Consider the following 24,954-nt stretch of genomic DNA (forward strand, 5'->3'; position numbering starts at 1 on the left):
ACTAGTGCTTCTCAATTATATTCTGTCATGCCCCCCTAGGAAGAAGAAAACATTTTTCGTGCCACCCCCCGCGCGACTGTAAATAGTATCTTTATTTTAAAAAATATAACCTGCAAAACAAAAATATATAAAATAATTTAAGCTATGATTTTTTTAATCAGAGGTGATGTCTGGATTAAAGGCTACAGCAAACACGTTTTGCAATGCATAGCTTTTCGAAGCGAGGTCTGAAGCAGGACACAGCAACTCTCAGCTCCAGAGACATACAGAGACATAAACATGGGGCTTAGCTTGATATGACAGTGTTTGCCGAGGTCCAACGCACCCCCCTTTACAGAGCCTTGTGTCCCCCTGGGGGGTGCACCCCACTATTTGAGAATCACTGACCTAGACAGTTACTCTGGGTCAATGTTGCTTCTGTGTCCAAAATGGATTACACTCCCCACACACCCATACATGCCTCTCTGCGGCTACACACCAAACTGTGCTATGTAAACACCCCCCCCCCAGCCATGACTACTTACCTCACCCTATGCCTGCTGCAAGACAACTCACCACTGAATGCCCACTTCAGCCCTGCACACCTAACCATGCCATGCACACTCACATCACACCTGCATGCCACAGTCATCTTGATCCTGCACAAGCCTCACCCTCTCTGCTTAACCAACCTCACCTATCCATGCAAGGTTATTTCCTGTATACCACTTCACTATTATACCCATGACTCCATCCTGTAAACCCGTCTCAACCCTGCACCCCTCTTGCAGTCCTACACCACTGACTCAGCACTACAATAACCTTGACCCTGCACATGCTTTAATCTTATCTGCCTAACTCATCCCTGCATACCAATCTCACCCCTGCAGACCCATTCACCCTGAAAACAAGGTTTGCCCTTGAACACCCATCCCACCCAGCACACAAATATACCTCTGGGCACGTGCCTCCCTACTGCACAGCAGACTCGACCCTGTCTGGGCATTCAAGTTCAGAGGGATCAAAGGCATTTTTCTCTCAGGAGAGGCATACATATAGCAGGGAGGCATCAAGTGATTTCCCAGGGAGAAATATCTCAGACACCTGTGAGACATCAGGACTGATCACAGAACAGCTGACACTCAAGGACAGTGTGCAGACATGCATGAGTTGTGTACACAGATGACTCGCACAAGGGCTTGTGCACAACATCAGCCAGAGATGAAAGGTGTGAGGGTCGAAAGAGTCCCCGACCCTTCCTGTCTCTCATCCTGCCTCTTTTCCTAGGCATTCCAGAGACCTCCGGACCTGAAATCACACCAGGTATTTCCTCCCCACCCTATGCCAATGAGGGTTCAGTTTCCTCAGCTCAGTGGCTCTCTCTCCCTCAGCCCTGCCTCTCCTCCAGGACCCACACTGTCACATTTGCCTTGTACCTGACCCTGCCTGCACAGGGCCCTCACTCAAACCCTCTTCTCTCTTTGTCCTCAGGTTGGGAGGAAACTTCAACACCCACATACAACGGTGAGTCTGGGCCACCTTAAGGTGGCATGCAAAGAAGCCTCACCCCTGCACATTTGCTTCTTCATACATGCCCACCTAACCCATGCATGCCCACCTCACACATGCATGCCCAATTCGCCCCTACACACACCCTTACCCCTGCAACCCACCTCCTCCACACATCTGTACCCAGGTTCTTCATTGTACAACCACATCACCTTAGCATTTAGGGTTTAAATTCTGGATTCCCTTCATGATAAGAGGGGATTTGCCCCATTCTTGTCCTCTGAGCCTTATTGTCAGAACCCAAGAAGCGTCTCTTCCCTGGAGCGGGCAGGACTCAGGACTCAGGCAATCCCATTTCCAGGGTCTGTACCAAACCACTTCTGACAAGAGCCCATGTTTTTGTCATTCCAGCTACACAGACAGATTCTTCCAACTCCACCCTAGGTGAGTGACAGGAGCACCCCTCCCTGAGCTTCTCCCGAGGACTTTTCCCATGGATTCCAAAACTGAACATAGCAGCTGGGCCCACACTGCTTCTCCACGTGCACAGTGTGTGTGAAAACCAGCCAGGACACTAGACTCATCTTCATGTTATTTCCGTAGTGTTGAGGGATGAAAGAGGATGAGGGGCACTGAACTATTCTGCCCCCTCTGAGCACTACACCTAGGCTTGCTGGTTCCCTTGAGCACTGACAGGAGTCCAGGTCCCCATGAGAACTGGCAATGACTCTAGCTTCCCATGAGCACTGACCAGGAGTTGCAGACTCTGACTTGCCTCTTTTTTCAAGTTGAGGGTCCAAAAGCTCGACAATTATTCCAGGTAGTGTTGCTCCCTGAGAGCCCCCCTGGCTTAAAATTTTCCCCCACACTTTTACACCCCCCTAACTCCTACACTCCAAACCTAGCTTTGCAAACCTGCCTCATCCCTGCCTATTTGCCTCACACCTCCATTTCTGCCACATCCCTCATCTCTGCTGAACACCATACTTACCCTTACACCTGAGTATTCCATGCATGCCAACCTCACACCTGCACTCCCACATTACCTTTATTTATTTATTTATTTATTTTTTTTTTTTGGTTTTTGGGCCACACCCAGCGGTGCTCAGGGGTTCCTCCTGGCTGTCTGCTCAGAAATAGCTCCTGGCAGGCACGGGGGACCATATGGGACACCGGGATTCGAACCAACCACCTTTGGTCCTGGATTGGCTGCTTGCAAGGCAAACGCCGCTGTGCTATCTCTCCGGGCCCCGCATTACCTTTTAACAGTAATCTCTACACTGCACATGCCTCAGCCCTATATACCCAACCAGCCTGCAGACCAGCCTCAACCCTGCACAGAAGGGTCACCCCTGTAAACCACCTCAGATTGCACTCAGGACTACATCCTGCAAATCATCCTCACTTCTAAACACCACTTCCACGCCAGTACACCAGACTCACAATTAAATTTTTGTCTCATGCTGCATATCTGCATATCTGCTGTTCCTGTACAAGACCTCACCCCTGCACACTGGCCTGGTTTTGCACACCTGCTTCAAATCTGCACACAAAACTTTCCCTCCAACAGCCGACTCAGCCATAAACTCCAGGATCACCACTGCACATCCATCTCACTCCTGCTTACCTGCCTCATCTTACACACGTGACTCTTACTGAGATCCTAGCCTCAAACTTGCACACGGGCCCCAGGCCTTCATTCCTGCCTCAATCATGCACCCAGCCTCACCAGTGCATGCCAAACTAAAAACTAACTGCACACCAGCCTCACCTTGATGAGTCACAATGAGAGCCCTGCTGACTCTTTTCCCTCTTACAAACCACACACCATCTATATGGAGGTAGGACTGAAAATGCCCCTGAGACCCTGAGTCCCGTCCCAACCCCTCACTCTCTTATGGGATCCCTCCACACCTTTGAATACCAGCCCCACAGGTGAGTCTCAGCAGCGCCCCCAATTGGGCCCAGCGGGAGGTGCAGCAGGTCCTTCCTCTGGAGTCTCCTCCAGGTCCCAGGACAGGGCAGGTGGCAGTAGTGTCCCTGGGCATGGCATAACTCTGACCCCAAGATGCGGGCCCAGTGCTCCTGTGTCCATAACTCCACATGCTGCCACGGGATCAAGAGGGCCAGGCTCAGGATCATTCCTCTGAGCACTTGGGCAGGTTCTAGAGCAACTGGTCTTGGGACTCAGTCCTAGTCAGGAAACAAGCTGGCCCAGGATCTGAGCGTGTGTCCCCTTCCATGCAGGCTCTGAGTCAGGGCTGGTGCTGAGGCTCATGAACGGAGGGCATCGATGCCAGGGCCGCGTGGAGGTGCTGTACCGCGGCTCCTGGGGCACCGTGTGTGATAACAGATGGGACACCAATGACGGCAAAGTGGTGTGCAGACAACTGGGCTGCGGCTGGGCAATATCGGCCCCTGGGAATGCGCGCTTCGGCCAGGGCTCAGGCCCCATTGTGCTGGACAACGTGCGCTGCTCTGGGCAAGAGTCTGCCCTGTGGTCCTGCTCACACAGTGGCTGGAAGAACCACAGCTGCAACCATAGGGAGGATGCCAGTGTCATCTGCTCAGGTGCGGCTCTCGGGTTCCCCTGGTCTTGGCCCCTCTCTGTCCTGATCCTCAACCCTGCTCCAGTCCTGAGATGGTTCTAGTTTGAACTTTCAGATTCAGAATTTTGCCTTGTGGGCCCCAAGAGCTGAAGCCTCAGGGACATTTAGGCTTTCAAATTCTGGAGACCTTTCTTAATATGTGGGGACTCTCCCCATTGTTCACCCACTTAGTCTCAATTTCAGCACTCAAAAAGTGTCTCTTCCCTGGAGGGGGCAGGACTCAGGCACTCCTGGGTCCCATGGCTGTCTCCAACCACACCCTAACAGGAAACCCACTTTTTTGTCATTCCAGCTGCACTTATGGCTTCTTCCTCCTCAAAACCAGGTGAGCGTCAGCTGCACCCCCTCCCTGAGCTGCAAAGGAAGCAGCTCCTCCTGGGGGCCTTTTTTCCTTGACCTGGATTTGAAAGCGGCAACAGGGACCAGGCTTTCTCTCCAAGGCCATAGCATGTGTGAGAATCAGCCCAGGACAGGAGACACATCTTCATGCTTTTTTCCATGACCTGTGGGGCAGGAAGAGGAGATTTGGGGTGCTGTCCTCTGCTGCCCCTTCGGAGTACCACCCCTAGTTCTCTGATATTTTGGCTTGCTAGTTCACTTGGGCAAGGCCAGGGAGTCCAGGTTCCCATTTGCACTAACGGGAAGCCTGAGTGCCTGTGAGCATTGACAGAGTCTGCTGACCAGAGAGACCTGTCCCTTTCCTTTCATTTTGGGCACCTACCACCTAGGTCCTAGACAATTACTCCAGGTCAGTGTTGCTTTGGTGGCCCCACACTGACTACACTCCCCACACACTCATACATGTCCCCATGTGCCTACACACCAAACTGCAAAGCAACCCCCCAAACATGCCTACTTCCCTCACCATTATGCTTGCTGCACAGACAATTCACCCCTAAATCTCCACCTCAGCCTTGCACACCTGACCATCCTATGGATACTCACCTCACACCTAAATGGCCATATCACCCTTTCACAGTCACCTCGATCCTGCACAAACCTCAACCCTCTCTGCCCAACTCACCCCTGCACTCCACCCTCACCTCTGCATGCAAGGTTTATCCCTGTATACCACTTCACCATTACACCCAAGACTCCATCCTACAATCCCGCCTCAATCCCGTTCACCACTCGCAGCCATACACACCAGCCTCAGTACTACAATAACATTGACCCTGTACATGCCTCAACCCTCTCTGCCCAACTCACCCCATGCATACCCTTACACCCTGAAAATAAGGCTTGCCTTGAACACCAGTCTCAAGCTCCCGTTGTCCACCTGCCTCCCTACTGCACAGCACAATGAGTCACAATGAGGGCCCCCACTGACTCTTTTCCCTCCTACAAACTACACACCATCTATATAGAGGTAAGACTAAAAATGCCCCTGAGACCCTGAGTCCCCGTCCCAACCCCTCACTCTCTTATGGAATCCCTCTGTCTCTCTGCAGGAGTCTCCATCCCTTTGAATGCCAGCCCCACAGGTGAGTCTCAGCAGCGCCCCCAAGTGGGCTCAGTGGGAGGTGCAGTAGGTCCTTTCTCTGGAGTGCACATTGTGTCTGTATGTCCAGGTTTGTTGTTTTAATATGAGACAGTTCACGCGTGTTGGGAGGGCAATGGTGAGGCCTTCCTCATCTAGGCCCAGCTTCTGCAGACCCTATGGCCTGGCGGGTCTGAAGTTTGTAGTGTGACTGCAGAGAAATTCACAAAGCAGTCAGATGAAGTTCCAGGAGCCAGCCAGCTGTATTTCAGGGTCCTAACTGTCATGTTCATTTACTCACATGGCTTCTATGCTAAGCTCTTTCAAAGCAGCTACTTCTCTGCTCCCTCTCTGGCTCTGTCTCTTTTTCAGCGGCTCTCAAGGCTTCCCTGTTGACTGACTCCCCTTTGTTGATCTCCTTGTTATTCTCTCTGCTGAATCTCCTTGCTGATTCTCTCTGCTGGTTCTCCTTATTGATTCTCTCTGCTGATTTTCCCTTCTCTCTCTAACTCTCTTATTCCCTCTCTCCTGCCAAGCAGACTCCTCTTCCAGGCTATTCCAGGAATGGGTGGTTCTGATCATTCAGGTGAGATAAATATGAAGTTGTGGGAGCAGATACCCACACAGGTTCAGAGAGATCAAAGGCACTTTCCTCTCGGGAGAGACACACACATAGTGGGGGGGGGGGCATCATGTGATTTCCCAGGAAGAAATAGCCCAGACACCTGGGAGACATCAGGGCTGGGCTAGACCCAGAATAACTGACATTCAAGGACCGTGTGCAGAGGTTGCTGACATGGGTCATGGGCACAAACGACTGGCTTGTGCACAACAACAGCTAGAGATGAGAAGTGTGAGGGTTGAAAGAGTCCCCTACCCCTTCCTGTCTCTCATCCTGCCCCTTTTCCTAGGCATTCCAGAGACCTCTGGACCTGAAACCACACCAGGTATTTCCTCCCCACCCTATGCCCATGAGGTTTCAGTTTCCTCAGCTCAGTGGCTCTCTCTCCCTCAGCCCTGCCTCTCCTCCAGGACCCACACTGTCACATCTGCCTTATGCCTGACCCTGCCTGCACAGGGCCCTCACTCAAACCCTCTTCTCTCTTTGTCTTCAGGTTGGGGGGAAACTTCAACATCCACATACAATGGTGAGTCTGGGCCACCTTGAGGGTTTCCTGAATTTTCTCCCTCCGAACAACCCATATGTCCTTCATGGTGGGTCAGGACGGACAATCTTCCTGAGGCCCTGAGCCCTGTCCCCAGGCCCTCACTGATGGGCTCCTCTCTGTCTCTCTGCAGAAGACTCCACCATTTTATCTACCAGCCCCACAGGTGAGTCTCAGCATCGCCCCCAAGTGGGCCCAGCAGGAGGTGCAGCAGGTTCTTCCTCTGGAGTCTCCTTCAAGCCCCAGGACAGGGCAGGTGGCAGTAGTGTTCCTAGGCATGGCTTACCTATGACCCCAGGACACGGGCCCAGTGCTCCTGTGTCCATGACTCCACCTGCTGCCACAGGATCAGGAGGGCCAGGCTCAGGGTCATTCCTCTGAGCGCTTGGGGCACCCTGGTCTCTGGTCTCTGGGAACAGCATGGACTCAGCCGTAGGCAGGAAACAAGCTGGCCCAGAAACCTGTGTGTCCCCTTATGTGCAGGCTCCGAGTCAGGGCTGGTGTTGAGGCTCATGAATGGAGGGCAGCGATGACAGGGCCGTGTGGAGGTGCTATATAATGGCTCTTGGGGTACCGTGTGTGATGACAGTTGGGACACCAATGATGCCAACGTGGTATGCAGGCAGCTGGGCTGTGGTTGGGCAATGGCAGCCCCTGGGAATGCGCGCTTCGGCCAGGGCTCAGGGCAAATCGTGCTGAATAATGTGCACTGCTCTGGGCACGAGTCTGCCCTGTGGTCCTGCCCACACAGTGGCTGGAACAACCACAACTGCCACCACGGGGAGGATGCCAGTGTCATCTGCTCAGGTGTGGCTCTTGGGTTCCCCTGGTCTTGGCCCCTCTCTGTCCTGATCCTCTCAACCCTGCTACAGAGCTGGTTCCTGGGCAGGCTCTAGTATTGAGGTTCAGACCCAGGCTTTTGCCCTGTGGGCACCAAGAGCTGACACCTCAGGACATTTAGACTTTCAAATTCTGGAGCCCTTTCTTAATATGTGGGGACTCTCCCCATTCTTGTCTCTCTGAGTTTCATTGTCAGCACCCAGGAAGTGTCTATTCCCTGGAGGAGGCAGGACTCAGGCACGCTTGGGTCCCATGGTCTGTCCCCAACCACACCTAACAGGAAGCCCACTTTTTTTTTTGTCATTCCAGCTGTACAGATGGCTTCTCCCTCCCCAATCCCAAGTTAGTATCAACCATCACCACCCCCCTGAGCAGTAGGGGGAGCAGCTCTTCTTGGGGTCGTTTTTCCTTGACCCTGGATTTGAAAATAGCAGCCAGGATCAGGCTGTTTCTCCATGGCCATAGCATTTGTGAGAAACTGCCCAGGACAGGAGATGCATCTTCATGCTTTTTTCCATGACCTGTGGTACAGGAAGAGGAGATTTGTGGTGATGACCTCTACCACCTGACTCTTGAGTACCATGCCCAGGGCACTGATGATTTTGCTTGCTGTTTCACATAGTCATTGCCAGGGAGTCCAGGTTCCTATTTGCACTACCAGGAATCTTGGATGCCTGTGAGCACTGAAAGGAGTCTGCTGACTTTGATCTGCCCCTTTCTTTTCATTTTGGGCACCCACCACCTCGACAATTACTCCAAAGCCGTGTTGCTCCCACGTTCCCACATCAACTACACTCCCCACACACCCCAAAAACCCCCCTGAACCAACATGTCAAACTCTGCAATTTTACACTCCCTTGTCCCCCACTCAACCCTCTCTGCCCAACTCACCCCTGCACTCCACCTCTGCATGCAAGGTTCATCCCAATATAGCTCTTCACCTTTACAACCATAACTTTATTCTGCAAACCTGCCTCATCCTACACACCAGCCTCAGTACCACAAAGACCTCAAAAATGCACACGCCTCAACCCTCACTGTCCAACTCACCACTGCATACTAATCTCACCCCTGCATACCAGTATCACCCTTGCATACCACCCATTCACCATGAAAACAAGGACTACCCTTGAACACCTGCCCCACCCTGCACACAAGGCTCACCCTGTGCACCTGCCTCTCTACTGCACAGCAGCCTCAACCTTGTCTGTGCATTCAGGTTCAGACGAATCATAGGCACTTTTCCTCGGGAGAGGCACACACATAGCAGGGAGGCATCATGCGACATCTCAAGAATTATCCCAGACACATGAGAGACATCAGGACTGGTCATAGAACAGCTAACACTCAAGGACAATGTGCAGGGGTTGCTGACATGCATGGGCCATGCACACAAATGACTGGCACGGCACAAGGGCTCGTGCACAACATCAGCCAGAGATGAGCGGTGTGAGGATCGAAAGAGTGCCCTAACCCTTTTTCTAGGCATTCCAGAGACCTCCGAAACTATGTCAGGTATTTCCTCCCTGCACTATGCCCATGAGGGTTTAGTTTCCTCAGCTCAGTGGCTCTCTCCTCCCTCAGCCCTGCCTCTCCTTCTGGACACACACTGTCACATCTGCCTTGTACCTGACCCTGCCTGCACAGGGCCCTCACTCAAACCCTCTTCTCTCTTTGTCCTCAGGTTGGAAGGAAACTTCAACACCCACATACAATGGTGAGTCCGGGCCACCTTGAGGGTTTCCTGAATCTTCTCCCTCTGAACAACCCATATGTCCTTCATGGTGGGTCAGGACTGACAATCTTCCTGAGGCACTGAGCCTTGTCCCCAAGCCCTCACTGATGGGCTCCCCTCTGTCTCTCTGCAGAAGACTCCACCACTTTACCTACAAGCCCCACAGGTGAGTCTCAGCAGCGCCCCTGTAGCATTAAAGCCCTTAGGATGGGCTTGGATGGTGGTGGATGGTGATGGATGGTGATGGAGGGGCCTTTCTCCTCCAGCCCAGGACCACGTGTGTCTGCAACCCCCTCCAGCCAGTGGGTCTACAAGTTCAGGATAGCAGAGGGTAGAAAACTCACAGGCAACCAGGCTTTTAGAGATATCATCTTTATTCAGCCCTGGCCATCAAGTGTGGCCTATATTCTTAAACCTATTTAAGCATCTTCTCTTCAGCTTGTCCTGTGTCTTAGCTTCTTTCAGCCATCTCTCCAAACTCCTCTTCCAAATCTCTCTTCAATCCCCTCCTGGCCTTCTGGCCAAACCTTTTGTAATCCCTCAAAGACCCCACTCAGAAATAAGCAGGAATATCTGTCCCACCCTGCACACAAGGCTTACCCTATGCACCTGCCTCTCTACTGCACAGCAGCCTCAACCCTGTCTGTGCATTCAGGTTCAGACGAATCATAGGCACTTTTCCTCGGGAGAGGCACACACATAGCAGGGAGGCATCATGCGACATCTCAAGAATTATCCCAGACACATGAGAGACATCAGGACTGGTCATAGAACAGCTAACACTCAAGGACAATGTGCAGGGGTTGCTGACATGCATGGGCCATGCACACAAATGACTGGCACGGCACAAGGGTTTGTGCACAACATCAGTCAGAAATGAGCGGTGTGAGGATCGAAAGAGTGCCCTAACCCTTCCTTCCTGTCTCTCATCCTGCCCCTTTTCCTAGGCATTCCAGAGACCTTGGAACCTGAAACCACACCAGGTATTTCCTCCCCACCCTATGCCCATGAGAGTTTAGTTTCCTCAGATCAGTGGCTCTCTCCTCCCTCAGCCCTGCCTCTCCTCCAGGACCCACACTGTCACATCTGCCTTATGCCTGACCCTGCCTGCACAGAGCCCTCACTCAAACCCTCTTCTCTCTTTGTCCTCAGGTTGGAAGGAAACTTCAACACCCACATACAACGGTGAGTCTGGGCCACCTTGAGGGTTTCCTGAATCTTCTCCCTCTGAACAACCTATATGTCCTTCATGGTGGGTCAGGACTGACTATCTTCCTGAGGCACTGAGCCCTGTCCCCAGGCCCTCACTGATGGGCTCCTCTCCGTCTCTCTGCAGAAGACTCCACCATTTTACCTACCAGCCCCACAGGTGAGTCTCAGTAGCTCCCCAACATGGGCCTAGTGGGAGGTGCAGCAGGTCCTTCCTCTGGAGTCTTCTCCAGGCCTCAAGACAGGGCAGACAGGTGGCAGTAGTGTCCCTGGGCATGGCCTCACCATGACCCCAGGACGTGGACCCCTGTGCCCTCTGTCCCATGACTCTGTCTGCTGTCACTTGAGCAGAAGGGTCCAGCTCTGGTCATTTTTATGAGCCCCTCAGCAATTGCTAGGGCATCCTGGTCTCCGGGAACAGCAGGAAATGAGCTGGCCCAGGAACTTGAGCATGTGAGCACGTGTCCCCTTGTGTGCAGGCTCTGAGTCGGGGCTTGCGCTGAGGCTCGTGAATGGAGGGCAGCGATGCCAGGGCCGCGTGGAGGTGCTGTACCGTGGCTCCTGGGGCACCGTGTGTGATGACAGTTGGGACACCGATGATGCCAACGTGGTGTGCAGGCAGCTGGGCTGTGGTTGGGCAATGGCAGCCCCTGGGAATGCGCGCTTCGGCCAAGGCTCGGGCCAAATCATGCTGAGTAATGTGCGCTGCTCTGGGCACGAGTCTGCCCTGTGGTCCTGCCCACACAGTGGCTGGAACATCCACAACTGCCACCACGGGGAGGATGCCAGTGTTATCTGCTCAGGTGCGGCATTGGGGCTCCCCTGGTCTTGGCCCCTCTCTGTCCTGGACACTCAACCCTGTTCCAGTCCTGGGTTGGTTCTAGTGTTAAGGTTCAGTTTTAGCCTTTTGCCCTGTAGTCCCCAAGAGCTTAGGCCATCAGGGACATTTAGGGTTGCAAATTCCTGAACCCTTCTCTACTTGGGGGGACTTCCCCATTCCGTCCCTCTAAGTATCATTGTTATCACCCAGAAAGTATATCTTACCTGAAGTTTGCAGGACTTGAGTACTCTTGGGTTCCAGGACCTGTCCCCAACCACATCCTAACAGGAAACCCATTTTTGTCATTCCAGCCGTACAGATGACTTCTCCCTCTCCTACTCCAGGTGGGTGTCAGCCACTCCCCCTTCTGAGCTGCAAGGAAGCAGATTCTCCTTGGGGCCTCTTCTCCTTGCCCTTATCCAACCCTGGTCCTGAGCATATTGACCTGGAGTAGGCTGTGTCTCCACAGCCACAGCATGTGTGACAATCAGCCCAGGATATGAGACTCATCTTTATGTTGTTTCCATTACCCTGTGGGTAGGTGGGAGACAGACTGAGGGGTGCTGGCCTTTGCTGACCCCCTCTGAGTACCATGACTGGCTCTGAGGCTTCAGGCTGTGCTGGTGTCTGTAAGCCCTGGGTGGCGAACTTATGGCACTTGCAGCTGGCATGTGGGAAGGGGTCCACAATTAAGATATGCAGCGTGGTGGGAGGCGAGTATGTCGGTGTCTGCTTTTCAGCTCACCTGGCAACAGGGCCGGACTGGCCATTAGGAGGCCTGGGTATTGTGTGGCAGTTTAGGCGCTCGAGCTCAAAAAGGTTAGCCATCACTGCGCCATGACAGGGATTCTGGGTTCCCATGAGAACTAGCTGGGAATCTGCTGACCCTGGCCTTCCTTTTATTTCCAGATTGGTCCTTCCCAAGCTCTACAATGGCTTCAGGTGAGTGTTTTCTCCTCAGTCTCACACCCGTTTCTCTACCTACAGCTGCTCCTCTCTTCCCTCTTCCCCTGCTGTTCCCCATCTCTGGCCCTACTCTTAGAGCCAGGCCTTTGTCTGGATCCCAGATCCTCACTCTGTCTGTGCTCCTCAAGGAATTTTCCACTCTGGAATCAGGGATATCCAGTTTCCTATTAACCTGGTCCCTCATCTTGGGGACTCTAGGGCATCATCTCATCTTTGCTATGGCCTCTTGTGTTACCAGGATCCCAGATGATGAATCAGAAACAGTCTTTTATGCTTCCTCTGAACCTCATCTGTTCCACATGGGACGTTTGCCATTGTCCAATCCTATGACTTATTTTTGTACATCTAAGAATAGTCCAAAATCCATAATATCTATTTCTGGAATCTTCATACCATCAATTCCACACCCCATAAATTCCCTTGGTAGTTCTAGATCTGCATGGTGACTCCAGATATTCCTCTGATGTGATAGAACATCAGTCCGCAAACTTATTAAACGGGGCCAGTTCACTGTTTCTCAGTCCTTTGGAGGGCCGAACTATAGTTCATAAAAAACTATGCAAAAAAATTACTATGCTCACTGCACATATCTTATTTTGCAGTAAAAAATGGAACACATACAGTATAAAAATGAAGAACAAGTAAAGTTAAATTAACAAATTTACCAGTCTTTCAATGGAAACTATGAGCCTGCTCTTGGCTAATGAGATAGTCAATGTCCAGTTCCATATTTGTCACTGCTAGTATAACAAATGATGCTAATGTGCATGAGTCAGTATAGATCTGTTGGAGATTTCAGATGTCCCATTCTTTAAAATGTGTGTTCACAGACATAAATGTTGCCAAAGATGGCTGCCATTTTGATTGCATGGTTCCTGAGATTAGGATGTCTCAGAACATAGAGATGCATAGAAATTAGCAAGATGCTTGATTTGATTGTGTCATTCAGAGTTACAATTCTGCTATTCAGCCAGTTCCATTTGGTAAATTGTATCCACATTTTCAATGTCCATAGAAAATGGATTAGAAAAAGCTGTATGTCCTGTTAATGGAGATGAGGCTCTTTAAGTCTAAGTTGGAACTCCTTTTGCAGTTTTTTTCAATGAATCTGCACATGTTTTGTTTAGCAATGCGATCATTGGTTTCTGTGCCAACAGATTTTGAGTTGTGGGGAGTTGACAGAAATTTTCCTCCTTCACTTGTTTAATGAGGAGGCCTAATTTTGCTTCAAATGCTCTCGCATGTAATTGCATATCACAGAAGAGCTTTCCTTTTCCTTGAAGTTTCTCATTGAAACTGTTGAGTAGCTCTGTTACATCTGTCAGAAAGGGGAAGTACAATTTCCATTCTGCAACACTGAGCTCTGGCACTTTATTTTTTGAAAGCAGAAAAGCTGTGGAAATTTCTGTGGAAATAAGTCATAGAAATATTTCAAAACTCTCCCTTGACTCAGCCAATGGACTTTTGTGTGGCACAGAACATCTTCATAGGCGACATTTAGCTCAGAGAGAAATTCCTGAAATTGTCTATGGTTTAGTGCATTAGCTCTATAGACGTTAACATAAGATACCACCATTTTCATAACAGAGCCCCACTCGGTAATTTTCTACACAGCGATTGTTGGTGGATGAGGCAGTGAATGGATATTGGGTGGGAATGGTTATGTTCTTCTATCTCTTGGTTTATGCAAGCAATTACTCCTTTCTTAGACCCCACGATATTAGAGCACCATCTGTTACATTGGCTAATTTAGTTCAGTCTAGCTCCAAACCATTCAGTTTGGCAAAACTTTTCAGAGCTATTCTCTCCTGTAGTTGTTCCTTTGATGCTTTACATTGCAGCAAGCTCTTCTGTGATGTTGAAAGTCTTTCGTCCCATGAATAAAAATTAGAAGTTGTGTAGAATCACAAACATCATTGCTTTCATTCTAGTGCCAATGTAAAATAGGAAAGTTCTGGGGCCGGAGAGATAGCATGGAGGTAAGGCGTTTGCCTTTCATGCAGGAGGTCATCGGTTCGAATCCCGGCGCCCCATATGGTCCCCTGTGCCTGCCAGGAGCAATTTCTGAGCCTGGAGCCAGGAATAACCCCTGAGCACTGCCAGGTGTGACCCAAAAAAACCAAAAAAAAAAAAAAAAAAAAAAAATAGGAAAGTTCTTTTGCTGAGTTTTGCAAAAGCTGATGCAAATTGTCTCCCATTTCTTTTTCTTTCTTTCTTTCTTTTTTTTTTTGGTTTTTGGGCCACACCCGTTTGATGCTTAGGGGTTACTCCTGGCTATGCGCTCAGAAATCACCCCTGGCTTGGGGGACCATCTGGGACACCGGGGGATCGAACCGTGGTCCATCCTATGCTAGCGCTTGCAAGGTAGACACCTTACCTCTAGCGCCACCTTCCCGGCCCCTTTTTAAATTTAATTTAATTTTTTTGTCTCCCATTTCTTTAATCCTTTGTGTAATTTTAAATCCTGAAAGACTTGCTATACTAAATAAATTAGCCTTCTCTGGACACATCTCTTTGGCAAAACCACATAGTGGGCTGGATAAATGTCCTCGGCATGCTCATGCAACCACTCGGTTGTAGTTTGAGGATGCCTGGAATAGACCAGTCGTCATTGGTGTGTGTGTGTGTGTGTGTGTGTGTGTGTGTGTGTGTGTGCGTGTGTGCGTGCGTGCGTGCGTGTGTGTGTGTGTGTGTGTGTGTGTCCTCTGTTTAGCACAAACCTATATGGTCACTTTGTGGTCTGCTCAGTTCATCCCATGATTTCTTTGAATTCTTTGAACATCCTCCAAATAACCTCTCTAAAGTCTTTATTGAGAGGCTATATAGGTGGCTGGTACTTGTTGGTTCCTCAGAGCTACCATGTTCAATTTCTAAGCATGGTGGTGTTCTGCATTGTCTCCACATTGTGACCTTGGAAATGTAGTGTTTTCTGTGTTGAGCTGGGGTTCATTGACTACAAGCTATTGCACAGACCTCAATGGGTCTCATTTTGGCGAGCAGTGTGTGTGCACCTCATTGCAACCTTTGGGGGTAAGAAAGCTCTTACACAGTCCTTTATGACACCCTTATATAAGATTTCCTTCCCACTAAGGCCACAACCATTCATTCCAGCACGTGATGCCTATTCATACATCAGCTCACAGAACACTATTAGAACACAGCTGCATGGCTGGAACTATTTGCACTTGTGTTTCATCATCTGGGTCTTGGAGGGGCAGTTCAGATCTTCAGAGCTCAGCTCCCAAATAGTTTTCTAAGTCACTCATATGTGTGAAGTCAAGCCCTTTAGAATGGCGGACATGGAGACAGGACTGCCTGACTGCTGGGTGAATTGGTCATCTGGGTGAGGATCAAACAGATGTGGGAGAAGGATGACCTGTCCCCATAGGTACCAAGTGGTGGCTGGAGCTGAGGTTGGCAAATGGAAATGACCGATGCCAGGGCCGCGTGGAGGTGCTGTATTACGGTTCCTGGGGCACTGTGTGTGATGACAGTTGGGACACCAATGATGCCAACGTGGTGTGCAGGCAGCTGGGCTGTGGTTGGGCCATAGCAGCCCCAAGGAATGCACACTTTGGCCAGGGCTCAGGCCCCATCGTGCTGGACGATGTGCGCTGCACTGGGCATGAATCCGCCCTGTGGTCCTGCCCACACAACGGCTGGAACATCCACAACTGCAACCATGGAGAGGACGCCAGCGTCATCTGCTCAGGTGTTGTCTCTGGACTTCCCCAGGACTCAGCTCCTCTCTGCTTGTTACCCTCACTCCTGCTCCGACCCTGGGCTGGTTCCTGGGGCACCCTCAGGAGCCACCTTCCTGTGTGTGCACTCTGGGGGTTTGTGGAGTAGGAAGTGTCTGAAGGATTTTTTGATTTGTTAGGAATTTTCCAGCCCCCACCCCAGGTCCTTTTATGAAGAAAATGTGCCTCTCTGAGCTCTGTCTCCTCTTTGCTCTCCCTCACCCCAGACCCCTCTAAACCTGGACAAGGCTAACTCACAGGATCTGGGGCTCCCCTGTCTTCCCTGCTCTTTGTGGCACTGACAGGACCCCCTTTTTCTCTCTCCACAGATGCACAAACCTCAACCACCATCACCACCACAGGTAAATCTCACCTTCCTGAGTCTCAGTATCATGGGCCTGCATAGGAGCAGAGCTGTCCAGACGCACCAGCTCAGCCAGTCCCGCACCTTTCTCATTGCAATCCCACATTGCGGGGACCTTCAGTGACCTTTGTATCACAACCTGTATGACTCCCTGTGGGGGCATGGATGGGCGGGTCATCCATGACCATGGGCACAGTGCCCTAGACACTCTAACATAGTCCATTTCTTTCCACTTTGGTGGCAATTGACTACCAAAGATAAGTGCTATTTCTTCGAACCCATGTATGTCAGCCTAATCTGGCTGCCCTGGAGTGAAGGAACGCATATAGGGCTACACAAACATGTCCCTGCAGAGGGGACACAGCACTGCCCCTTTAGCCTGCCTCACCCCTGCATGCCCACTGCCTACCCACCTCACCAGTACATACATACCTCACCCTATACAGCTTCTTCACCTCTGCATAATCACAGCATACCAGCTTTATTCCTGCACACTCATCTCACCCCTGCATGCCAAACTCACCCCTGCACACAACTTCACCCTGTAATCCACCACACGAACCACACAACATGCCAGGTTCACCCCTGTAAACACTCCTCAAACTTGCACAGCTGCTTCACCCATGCTATCCCACCTCACACCTGGATATCAACCACACCCCTGCACACCAGCTCACTACCCCACACTCGTCTCACCCTGTATATATATGTCCCTGATCCACAAACAGGCCTAACCTTACACTCCTAACACCTCACATTTGCACACCTGCATGACATCTGCACACACAACACTCTTTTGCACAGGTGACTCAAGACTGCACAACCGTGTCATCACCCTTGCACACAAAAAACACCCCTGAGCACCATGTCTCAAACCTGCACATGCAACTCGTCTTGCACACCCAACTGACCTACTGTCTACCTACTGTCTACCTCCCTAATCGTCTACCTCAGCACCTCCTCCTCACCCCTGCACACTTGCCTCCTTCTTCATACAAGTCTCACTCCTACACACTGGCCTGGTATTTGCACACCTGCTTCAACTCTGCACACCAAACTTTCCCTAAAATGGCCAACTCTGCCATAAACTGTGGACTCACCCCTCCACATCCATCTCACTCCTGCATACACGCTTAATCTTACACATGTGAATCTTACCCGAGAACCCATCCTAAACTCGAATACCAGCAAAAGCCCTTCACTCCTGACTCAACTGTGTACCCAGCCTCACCCATGCATGCCCAACTCATGGCTAAAAACTCACCCCACACCAGCCTTACCTGGTAAGTTGGAGTCATAATGAGGATATTCCTGACTATTTTCCCTCCTACAAAACAAACGCTATTGACCTGGAGGAAGGACTGAGAAAGCCCGTGAGACCCTGAGCCTTGTTTCAGCAATTTACTTTCTAATGGTACACCTCTGTCTCTGCAGGAGGCCCCACGCTTTTTCCTACAAGCTTCACAGGTGAGTCTCAGCAGCGACCCCAAGTGGGTGTAGTGGGAGATGCAGCAGGTCCTTCTTCTCTGGAGTATCCTTCAGGTCCCAGGACTGGGAAGATGGCAGTCCCTGGACATGGCCTCACCATGACCCCAGGACATGGGCCCAGTGCTCCTGTGTCCATGACTCCACCTGCTGCCACGTGATCAGGAGGGCCAGGCTCAGGGTCATTCCTCTGAGCACTTGGACAGGCTCTGAACACCTGGTCTCTGGGAACAGCATTGGACTCAGCCCCAGTAGGAAAGAAGCTGGCCCAGAAACCTGAGTGTGTGTCCCCTTATGTGCAGGCTCAGACTCGGGACTGGCGCTGAGGCTCGAGAATGGAGGGCAGCGATGCCAGGGCCGTGTGGAGGTGCTGTACCGTGGCTCCTGGGGCACCGTGTGTGATGACAGTTGGGACACCGATGATGCCAACGTGGTGTGCAGGCAGCTGGGCTGTGGCTGGGCAATAGCAGCCCCTGGGAGTGCACGCTTTGGCCAGGGCTCAGGCCCCATCGTGCTGGACGACGTGCAATGTTCCGGGCATGAGAACACCTTGTGGTCCTGCAAACACAGTGGCTGGAACAGCCACAACTGCAACCACGGGGAGGATGCTGGCGTCATTTGCTCAGGTGAGGCCCTGGGGCTCCCCTGATCTTGGCCCCTCTTTGTCCTGATCCCCTCAACCCTGCTCCAGTCCTGGGTTGATTCTAGTGTTGAGCTTCAGACTCAGCTTTTTGCCCTGTGGGCCCCAAGAGCTGACGCCTCAGGGACATTTAGGCTTTCAAATTCTGGAGCCCTTTCTTAGTATGTGGGGACTCTCCCCATTCTTGCCCCACTGAGTCTCATTGTCAGCACCCAGGAAGTGTCACTTCCCTGGAGGAGGCAGGACTCGGACACTGTGGGTCCCATTGTCTCTCCCCAACCACACCCTAACAGGAAACTCACATTTTTTGTCATTCCAGCTGTACAGATGGCTTCTCCCTCCCCAGCCCCAGGTGAGTGTCAAGCACCCCCTCCCCTCCCTTGAGCTGCAGGGAGAGCAGCTCCTTTTGGGAGCCTTTTTCCTTGACCCTGGATTTGAAAACAACAACCAGGACTAGGCTGTTTCTCCACGGCCACAGCCTGTGTGAGAATCAGTCCAGGATAGAAGATGCATTTCATGTTTTATTCCATGACCTGTGGTGCAGGAAGAGGAGATTTGTGTTGATGACCACTGCCACCTCACTCTGAGTATCATGCCCAAGGCTCTGATGCTTTTGCTTGCTGTTTCACATGGGCACTGCCAGGAAGTCCAAGTTCCCATTCTCATGAACTGTCTCATGAACAATCTGGTGCCTGTGAGCACTGACAAGGAGTCTGCTGACTCTGACCTACCCCTTTCTTTTCATTTTGGGCACCCATTACCTCGACAATTATGCCAGGGCAATGTTGCTCCCTTGTCCCCACAGCACCTACACTCCCCACAAACCCCTACAGGCTCCCCTGTGCCTCCACATCAAAATCTGCAATGCAAGCCTTCACCATTTCTACATGCTAATCCTGATGCCTTTTGCACAGACAACTCATCCCTGAGTGCCCACCTCAGATCTGCACATCTGACCATCCCATGTATACTCACCTCACATCTGCACGCCACAGTCACCTTGCCCTTCACAAGCCTCAACCCTCTCTGTCCAAATCACCCCTGACACCTCACCTCTGCATGCAAGTTTCTTCCCTGTATACCACTTCACCATTACGAGTCCATCATGCAAACTAGCATCACCGTGCACACAACTCGCAGCCCTACACATAAGCCTCAATACTACAATAAGCTTGATTCGCATACCTCAAGTTTCTCTGCTCACTCACCCCTGCATACCTGTACCACCCTGCAAGCAAGGTTCTTCTCTGCATACCACCTGACCATTGCACCCGCATATCCATCCTGGAAACCCATTCCCCCCTCTACTCCACTTACATCCCTACACCACCTCAACCTGCACACTTGCCTGACTGGCCATCAGTCTCATCTCCCTCATATATGCACAGACTCTCTCCACTGCCTAGAAACTCACACTGCACACCTTCCTCACCCCTACACATTCAACTTTCAGACGCACACAGAACTCACTCCTAAATTCCAGACTCACCTGCATACCTGTCTCACTCTTGCAGAACTACCTCACCTTTGCAGCCTAATTCTTCCCTGAGACCCCTTCCCACTCACCTAAGCTTTGCAAACCTGCCTCACCCCTGCACACATGACCCACCTTGCACTACCAGTCTCACACTAGCACACCTGCCTCACCCCTGCATACTCAATTACCCTGCGAACAATGCACGCCCTTTAACACCCCTCTCACCTTACATGCAATTATTACCCTTGCACACCAGCCTCATCCCTCTCTGTGTGCCCAGGTGTCAGGGGAACAATTATGTTTCTCTTGGGAGGGACAGAGAAAAGTGGGCCATCAAAGGATTTCCCAAGGAGGGAATATCCCAGACACATGGGAGACCTCAGGACTGGTCACAGAATAGCTGACATTCAAGGACCCTGTGCAAAGAGGCTGATGACACACATGGGCTTTATGGATAAGATAACTGACACTCATGGACCAAGTGCGCACAGTATCAGCCAAAGATGAGAGGTGTGAGGGTCTCGCAGCCCCCTCACTGATCTTCTGACCACTTTTTTTGTTTTGTTTTTGGGCCACACCCGGCGGTGCTCAGGGGTTACTCCTGGCTGTCTGCTCAGAAATAGCTCCTGGCAGGCACGGGGGACCATATGGGATACTGGGATTAGAACCAACCACTTTGGTCCTGGATCGGCTGCTTGCAAGGCAAACGCCGCTGTGCTATCTCTCCGGGCCCATTCAACCACTTTCTGTCTCTCATCCTGCCCCTTTTCTAAGCATTCCAATGACTAACACTACAACTACATCAGGTATTTTTTGCTGCCCAAGTGTCCATGAGGATTCATAGTGCCAGGTAGCTAAAAGGCCCTTCCCAACTTCTGTCCTGCCCCTCTTTGACTGACTCAAATGACCAAAATTACAAGATCCCTCCTGTACTTTCCCCGGCCTGCCCAGGCTCCTCACTCAAACCCTCTTCTCTCTGTGTCCCAGGTTGGTGGGAAACTTCAACACCCGCATACAGTGGTGAGTCTGGGCAACCTCGAGGGGCTTTTTATTTCTTCTCCCTCCAAATAACCCCCTAGTACTTCATGGTGGCGAAAGGAATGACAATTCCCCTGAGACCCTAAGCCAAGTCAATAGCCTCTAACTCTCTAATGGGCCCCATTCTGTCTCTACAGAAGGCTCCACCCCTTTACCTACGAGCCTTACAGGTGAGTTTCAGCAATGTCTTCATGTGGACCAGGTGAGAGGTCCTTCCTCCTGAAGCTCCTCAGGTCCCTGGACAGGGCAGGTGGCAACTGTGTCCCCGGGCTTGGCCTCACCAATACCCCATGTCATGGTACCAGTGCTTTGTGTCCATGACTCCACTTACTGCCACATGATTTGGAGGGCCAGGCTCAGGGTCATTCCTTTGAGCACTTGGGCAGGCTCTGGGCACCTGATCTCTGGGAACAGTATTCGACTCAGCCCTAGTAGGAACCAAGCTGGCCCAGAAAGCTGAATGTGTGTCCCCTTTATGTGCAGGCTCAGACTCGGGACTGGCACTGAGGCTCGTGAATGGAGGGCAGCGATGCCAGGGTCGCGTGGAGGTGCTCTATCACGGCTCCTGGGGCACCGTGTGTGATGACAGTTGGGACACTAATGATGCCAACGTGGTGTGCAGGCAGCTGGGCTGTGGTTGGGCAATGGCAGCCCCTGGGAATGCGCGCTTTGGCCAGGGCTCGGGCCCCATCGTGCTGGATGACGTGCAGTGCTCCGGGCATGAGTATGCCCTGTGGTCCTGCCCACACAGAGGCTGGAACATTCATAACTGCAACCACGGGGAAGACGCTGGTGTCATCTGCTCAGGTGAGGCCCCGGGGCTTCCTTAGTCTTGGTCCTTCTCTGTCCTGGACACTCAACCCTGTTCCAATCCTGTGTTGGTTCTAGTGTTCAGACTTAGCCTTTTGCTCTGTGGGCCCCAAGAGCCTGACGCCACAGGGATATTTAGGTTTTTACATTCTGGAGTCCTTTCCTAATATGTAGGGACTCTCCCCAGTTTTGGTCCACTCAAGTCTCATTGTCAGCACCCAGGAAGAGGAGGAGGCAGACTCAGACCTCCTGGGTCCCAATGTCTGTAGCAAACCACACCCTAACAGGAAACCCCCTTTTTATCATTCCAGCTGTACAGTCGACTTCTCCCAAACCAACCCCAGGTGAGTGTCAAGCGCACCCTCTCTTAGCTGTAGGGGAGCAGCTCCTTGGGGAGACTTTTTTCTTTTAGCCCAGCTTTGAAAAGAGCAGCAGGGACCAGGCTGTTTCTCCATGGGCTCAGCATGTTGAGAATCAGTCTACAACAAGAGATGAGTCTTCATGGTTTTTCCACGACCCAGTGGGGTAGGAAGATGAGATGTGGGGTGCTAACCTCTACTGCTCCCACTGAGACCACACCTGGGCACGGAAGCTTTGGCTTGCTGGTTTACTTGGGCAAGGCCAGGGAGTCCAGGTTGCCATTTGCACTAACAGGGAGTCTGGGTGCTTGTGAGCACTACAAGGATTAGGCTGACTCTGACTTGCCCCTTTCTTTTCATTTTGGGTATCTGCCACCTAGACAATTACACTAGGGAAGGGTTGCTCTCCATGCTCCCCGAATCCCCCAAATGCCCACTTGTGCCTACAAGTCATACTCTGCAATGCAACCTCCTCAGGTATACATATGTGTCTCACCCTTCTGCCTGCTGCACAGACAACTCACCCCTGAATGCCCACCTCAGCCCTGCACACCTAAACTTTTTATGTATACCCACCTCACACCTGCATGCCACAGTCATCTCTTCCTTCACAAGCCTCCACCCTCTCTACCCAACTCACCCCTGCACACCAGTCTCACCTCTGCAGCAAGGTTTACCCAGATATGTCACTTCACCATTACATCCATGACTCCATCATGCAAATCAGTATCCCCGTGAACACAACTTGCAGCCCTAAACCTCAATACTACAATAAGCTCAACCCTGAACATGCCTCAACTATCTCTGCCCAATTCACCCCTGCACACCCATCTCAGCCCTGCAGGCAAGGTTTTTCCCTGACCATTGCACTTGCAAATCCCTTCTGCAAACCCAGTCAACCCCTACTCTACTTATATCCCTACACACCTGCCTCACCACTTCAACCTGCACACTTGCCTGACTGGCCACCGGTCTCATCTCCCTCATATATGCACAGGCTCTCTCCACTGCCCAGAAAACTCACCCCTACACATTCAACATTCAGATGCACACTAAACTCACTCCTAAACTCCAGACTCACACCTGCATACCTGTCTCAATTTTGCACACCTGAGTCAACTTGCAACCTAAGTTTTCCCTGAGGTCCCTACATACTCACCTAAGCTTGGCCCTCTCCAACCTCTGTCCTGTCCCTCTTTGACCGACTCCAATGACCAGCATTACGAGACCCCTCCAATACTTTCCCAGCCTGCCCAGGCTCCTCACTCAAACCCTCTTTTTCTCTCTGTGTCCCAGGTTGGTGGGAAACTTCAACACCTGCATACAATGGTGAGTCTGGGCCACCACGAGGGTCTCCCTGTTTCTTCTCCTTCCAAATAACCCACTAGCCCTTCATAATGGGGGCAGGAGTGACAACTCCCCTGAGACCCTAAGCCAAGACCCTAACCCATAATTTTCTAATGAGCCCCATTCTGTCTTTGCAGGAGACTTCACATCTGTACCTAACATCCCCACAGGTGAGTTTCAGCAAAGCCTTCATTTGGCCCAGGTAGGAGGTGCATCGGGTCCTTCCTCTTGATGCTTCTCAAGGCCCCTGACAAGGCAGGTAGCAACAGTGTTCCTGGGCACGACCTCATCATGGCCCCAGGACATGGGCCCAGTGCTCTGTGTCCCATGACTCTGCCTTCTTCTACTTGAGCAGAAGGTTCAGCTCAGCGTTGTTCCCGTGAGCACCTGGGCAGGCTCTGAGCAACTGGTCTCTGGGAACAGCTTTGGACTCAGCCCTAGTAGGAAAGAAGCTGGCCCAGAAACCTGAGTGTGTGTCCCCTTCTGTGCAGGCTCAGACTCGAGGCTGGCGCTGAGGCTCGCGAATGGAGGGCAGCGATGCCAGGGCCGTGTGGAGGTGCTGTACCGTGGCTCCTGGGGCACCGTGTGTGATGACAGTTGGGACATCAATGATGCCAACGTGGTGTGCAGGCAGCTGGGCTGTGGCTGGGCTACGGCAGCCCCTGGGAGTGCACGGTTTGGCGAGGGCTCAGGCCCCATCGTGCTGGACGATGTGCAGTGCTCCGGGCATGAGTCTGCCCTATGGTCCTGCCCACACAGTGGCTGGAACAGCCTCAAGTGCAACCACTGGGAGGATGCTGGTGTCATCTGCTCAGGTGTGCCCTTGGGACTCCCTGGGACTCTGCCCCTCTTTCTCCTGGTCCCTGAAACCAAGCTAAAGTTCTGGGTTGGTTCTAGTTTCAAAGTTGTGTTTCAGAAATTTTTCCTATGGGCCCCAAGAACTGAAGCTTCTGGGACATTTAGGCTTTCAACTTCTGGAGCCCTTTCTTAATATGTAGGGACTCTCCCCAGGTTTGTCCCCTGAGTCTCACTGACAGCACCAGGAAGAGGAAGAGGCAGGACTCTGGCACTCTGGGTCCCTTGTCTCTCCCCAACCACACCCTAACAGGAAACGTACTTTTTTGTCATTCTAGCTGCACAGTCGGCTTTTCCCACACCAACCCCAGGTGAGTGTCAAGCGCACCTTCTCCTAGCTTCAGGGGCTGCAGCTCTCCTGGGACCTTTTTTCTTTTACCCCAGCTTTAAAAAGAGCAGCAGGGACCAGGTTGTTCATCCACAGGCACAGCTATTGAGAATCAGTCTCCAACAAGAGATGAGTCTTCATGGTTTTCCCATGACCCGGTGGGGCAGGAAGATGAAATTTAGGGTGCTGACCTCTGCC

The 24,954-nt window shown here is 51.7% G+C and overlaps 1 protein-coding gene and 1 long non-coding RNA gene across 2 annotated transcripts in view; both read left to right on the top strand.

Moving 5' to 3' along the window:
* The first annotated feature begins 3,725 nt into the window (after positions 1–3,725).
* The window catches only part of LOC126033475 (deleted in malignant brain tumors 1 protein-like), a 42,521-nt gene continuing 21,292 nt past the window's right edge, over positions 3,726–24,954 (top strand). The window contains 13 exon segments of the mRNA XM_049790448.1: positions 3,726–4,059; positions 4,833–4,879; positions 7,226–7,550; positions 11,007–11,387; positions 15,702–15,766; positions 18,270–18,528; positions 18,862–18,894; positions 21,007–21,039; positions 21,195–21,227; positions 21,541–21,864; positions 23,523–23,555; positions 23,711–23,743; positions 24,065–24,388. Of these exon segments, the coding sequence (XP_049646405.1) occupies positions 3,765–4,059; positions 4,833–4,879; positions 7,226–7,550; positions 11,007–11,387; positions 15,702–15,766; positions 18,270–18,528; positions 18,862–18,894; positions 21,007–21,039; positions 21,195–21,227; positions 21,541–21,864; positions 23,523–23,555; positions 23,711–23,743; positions 24,065–24,388 (2,185 nt within the window). The 5' untranslated portion in view covers positions 3,726–3,764.
* On the top strand, positions 21,734–23,548 carry LOC125994973 (uncharacterized). The gene is made up of 3 exons (XR_007490698.1): positions 21,734–21,864; positions 22,179–22,211; positions 23,523–23,548. It is a non-coding gene; the product is annotated as an uncharacterized LOC125994973 (long non-coding RNA).

This window comes from Suncus etruscus, chromosome 17, assembly GCF_024139225.1.
Source record: "Suncus etruscus isolate mSunEtr1 chromosome 17, mSunEtr1.pri.cur, whole genome shotgun sequence".
Classification (NCBI taxonomy): domain Eukaryota; kingdom Metazoa; phylum Chordata; class Mammalia; order Eulipotyphla; family Soricidae; genus Suncus; species Suncus etruscus.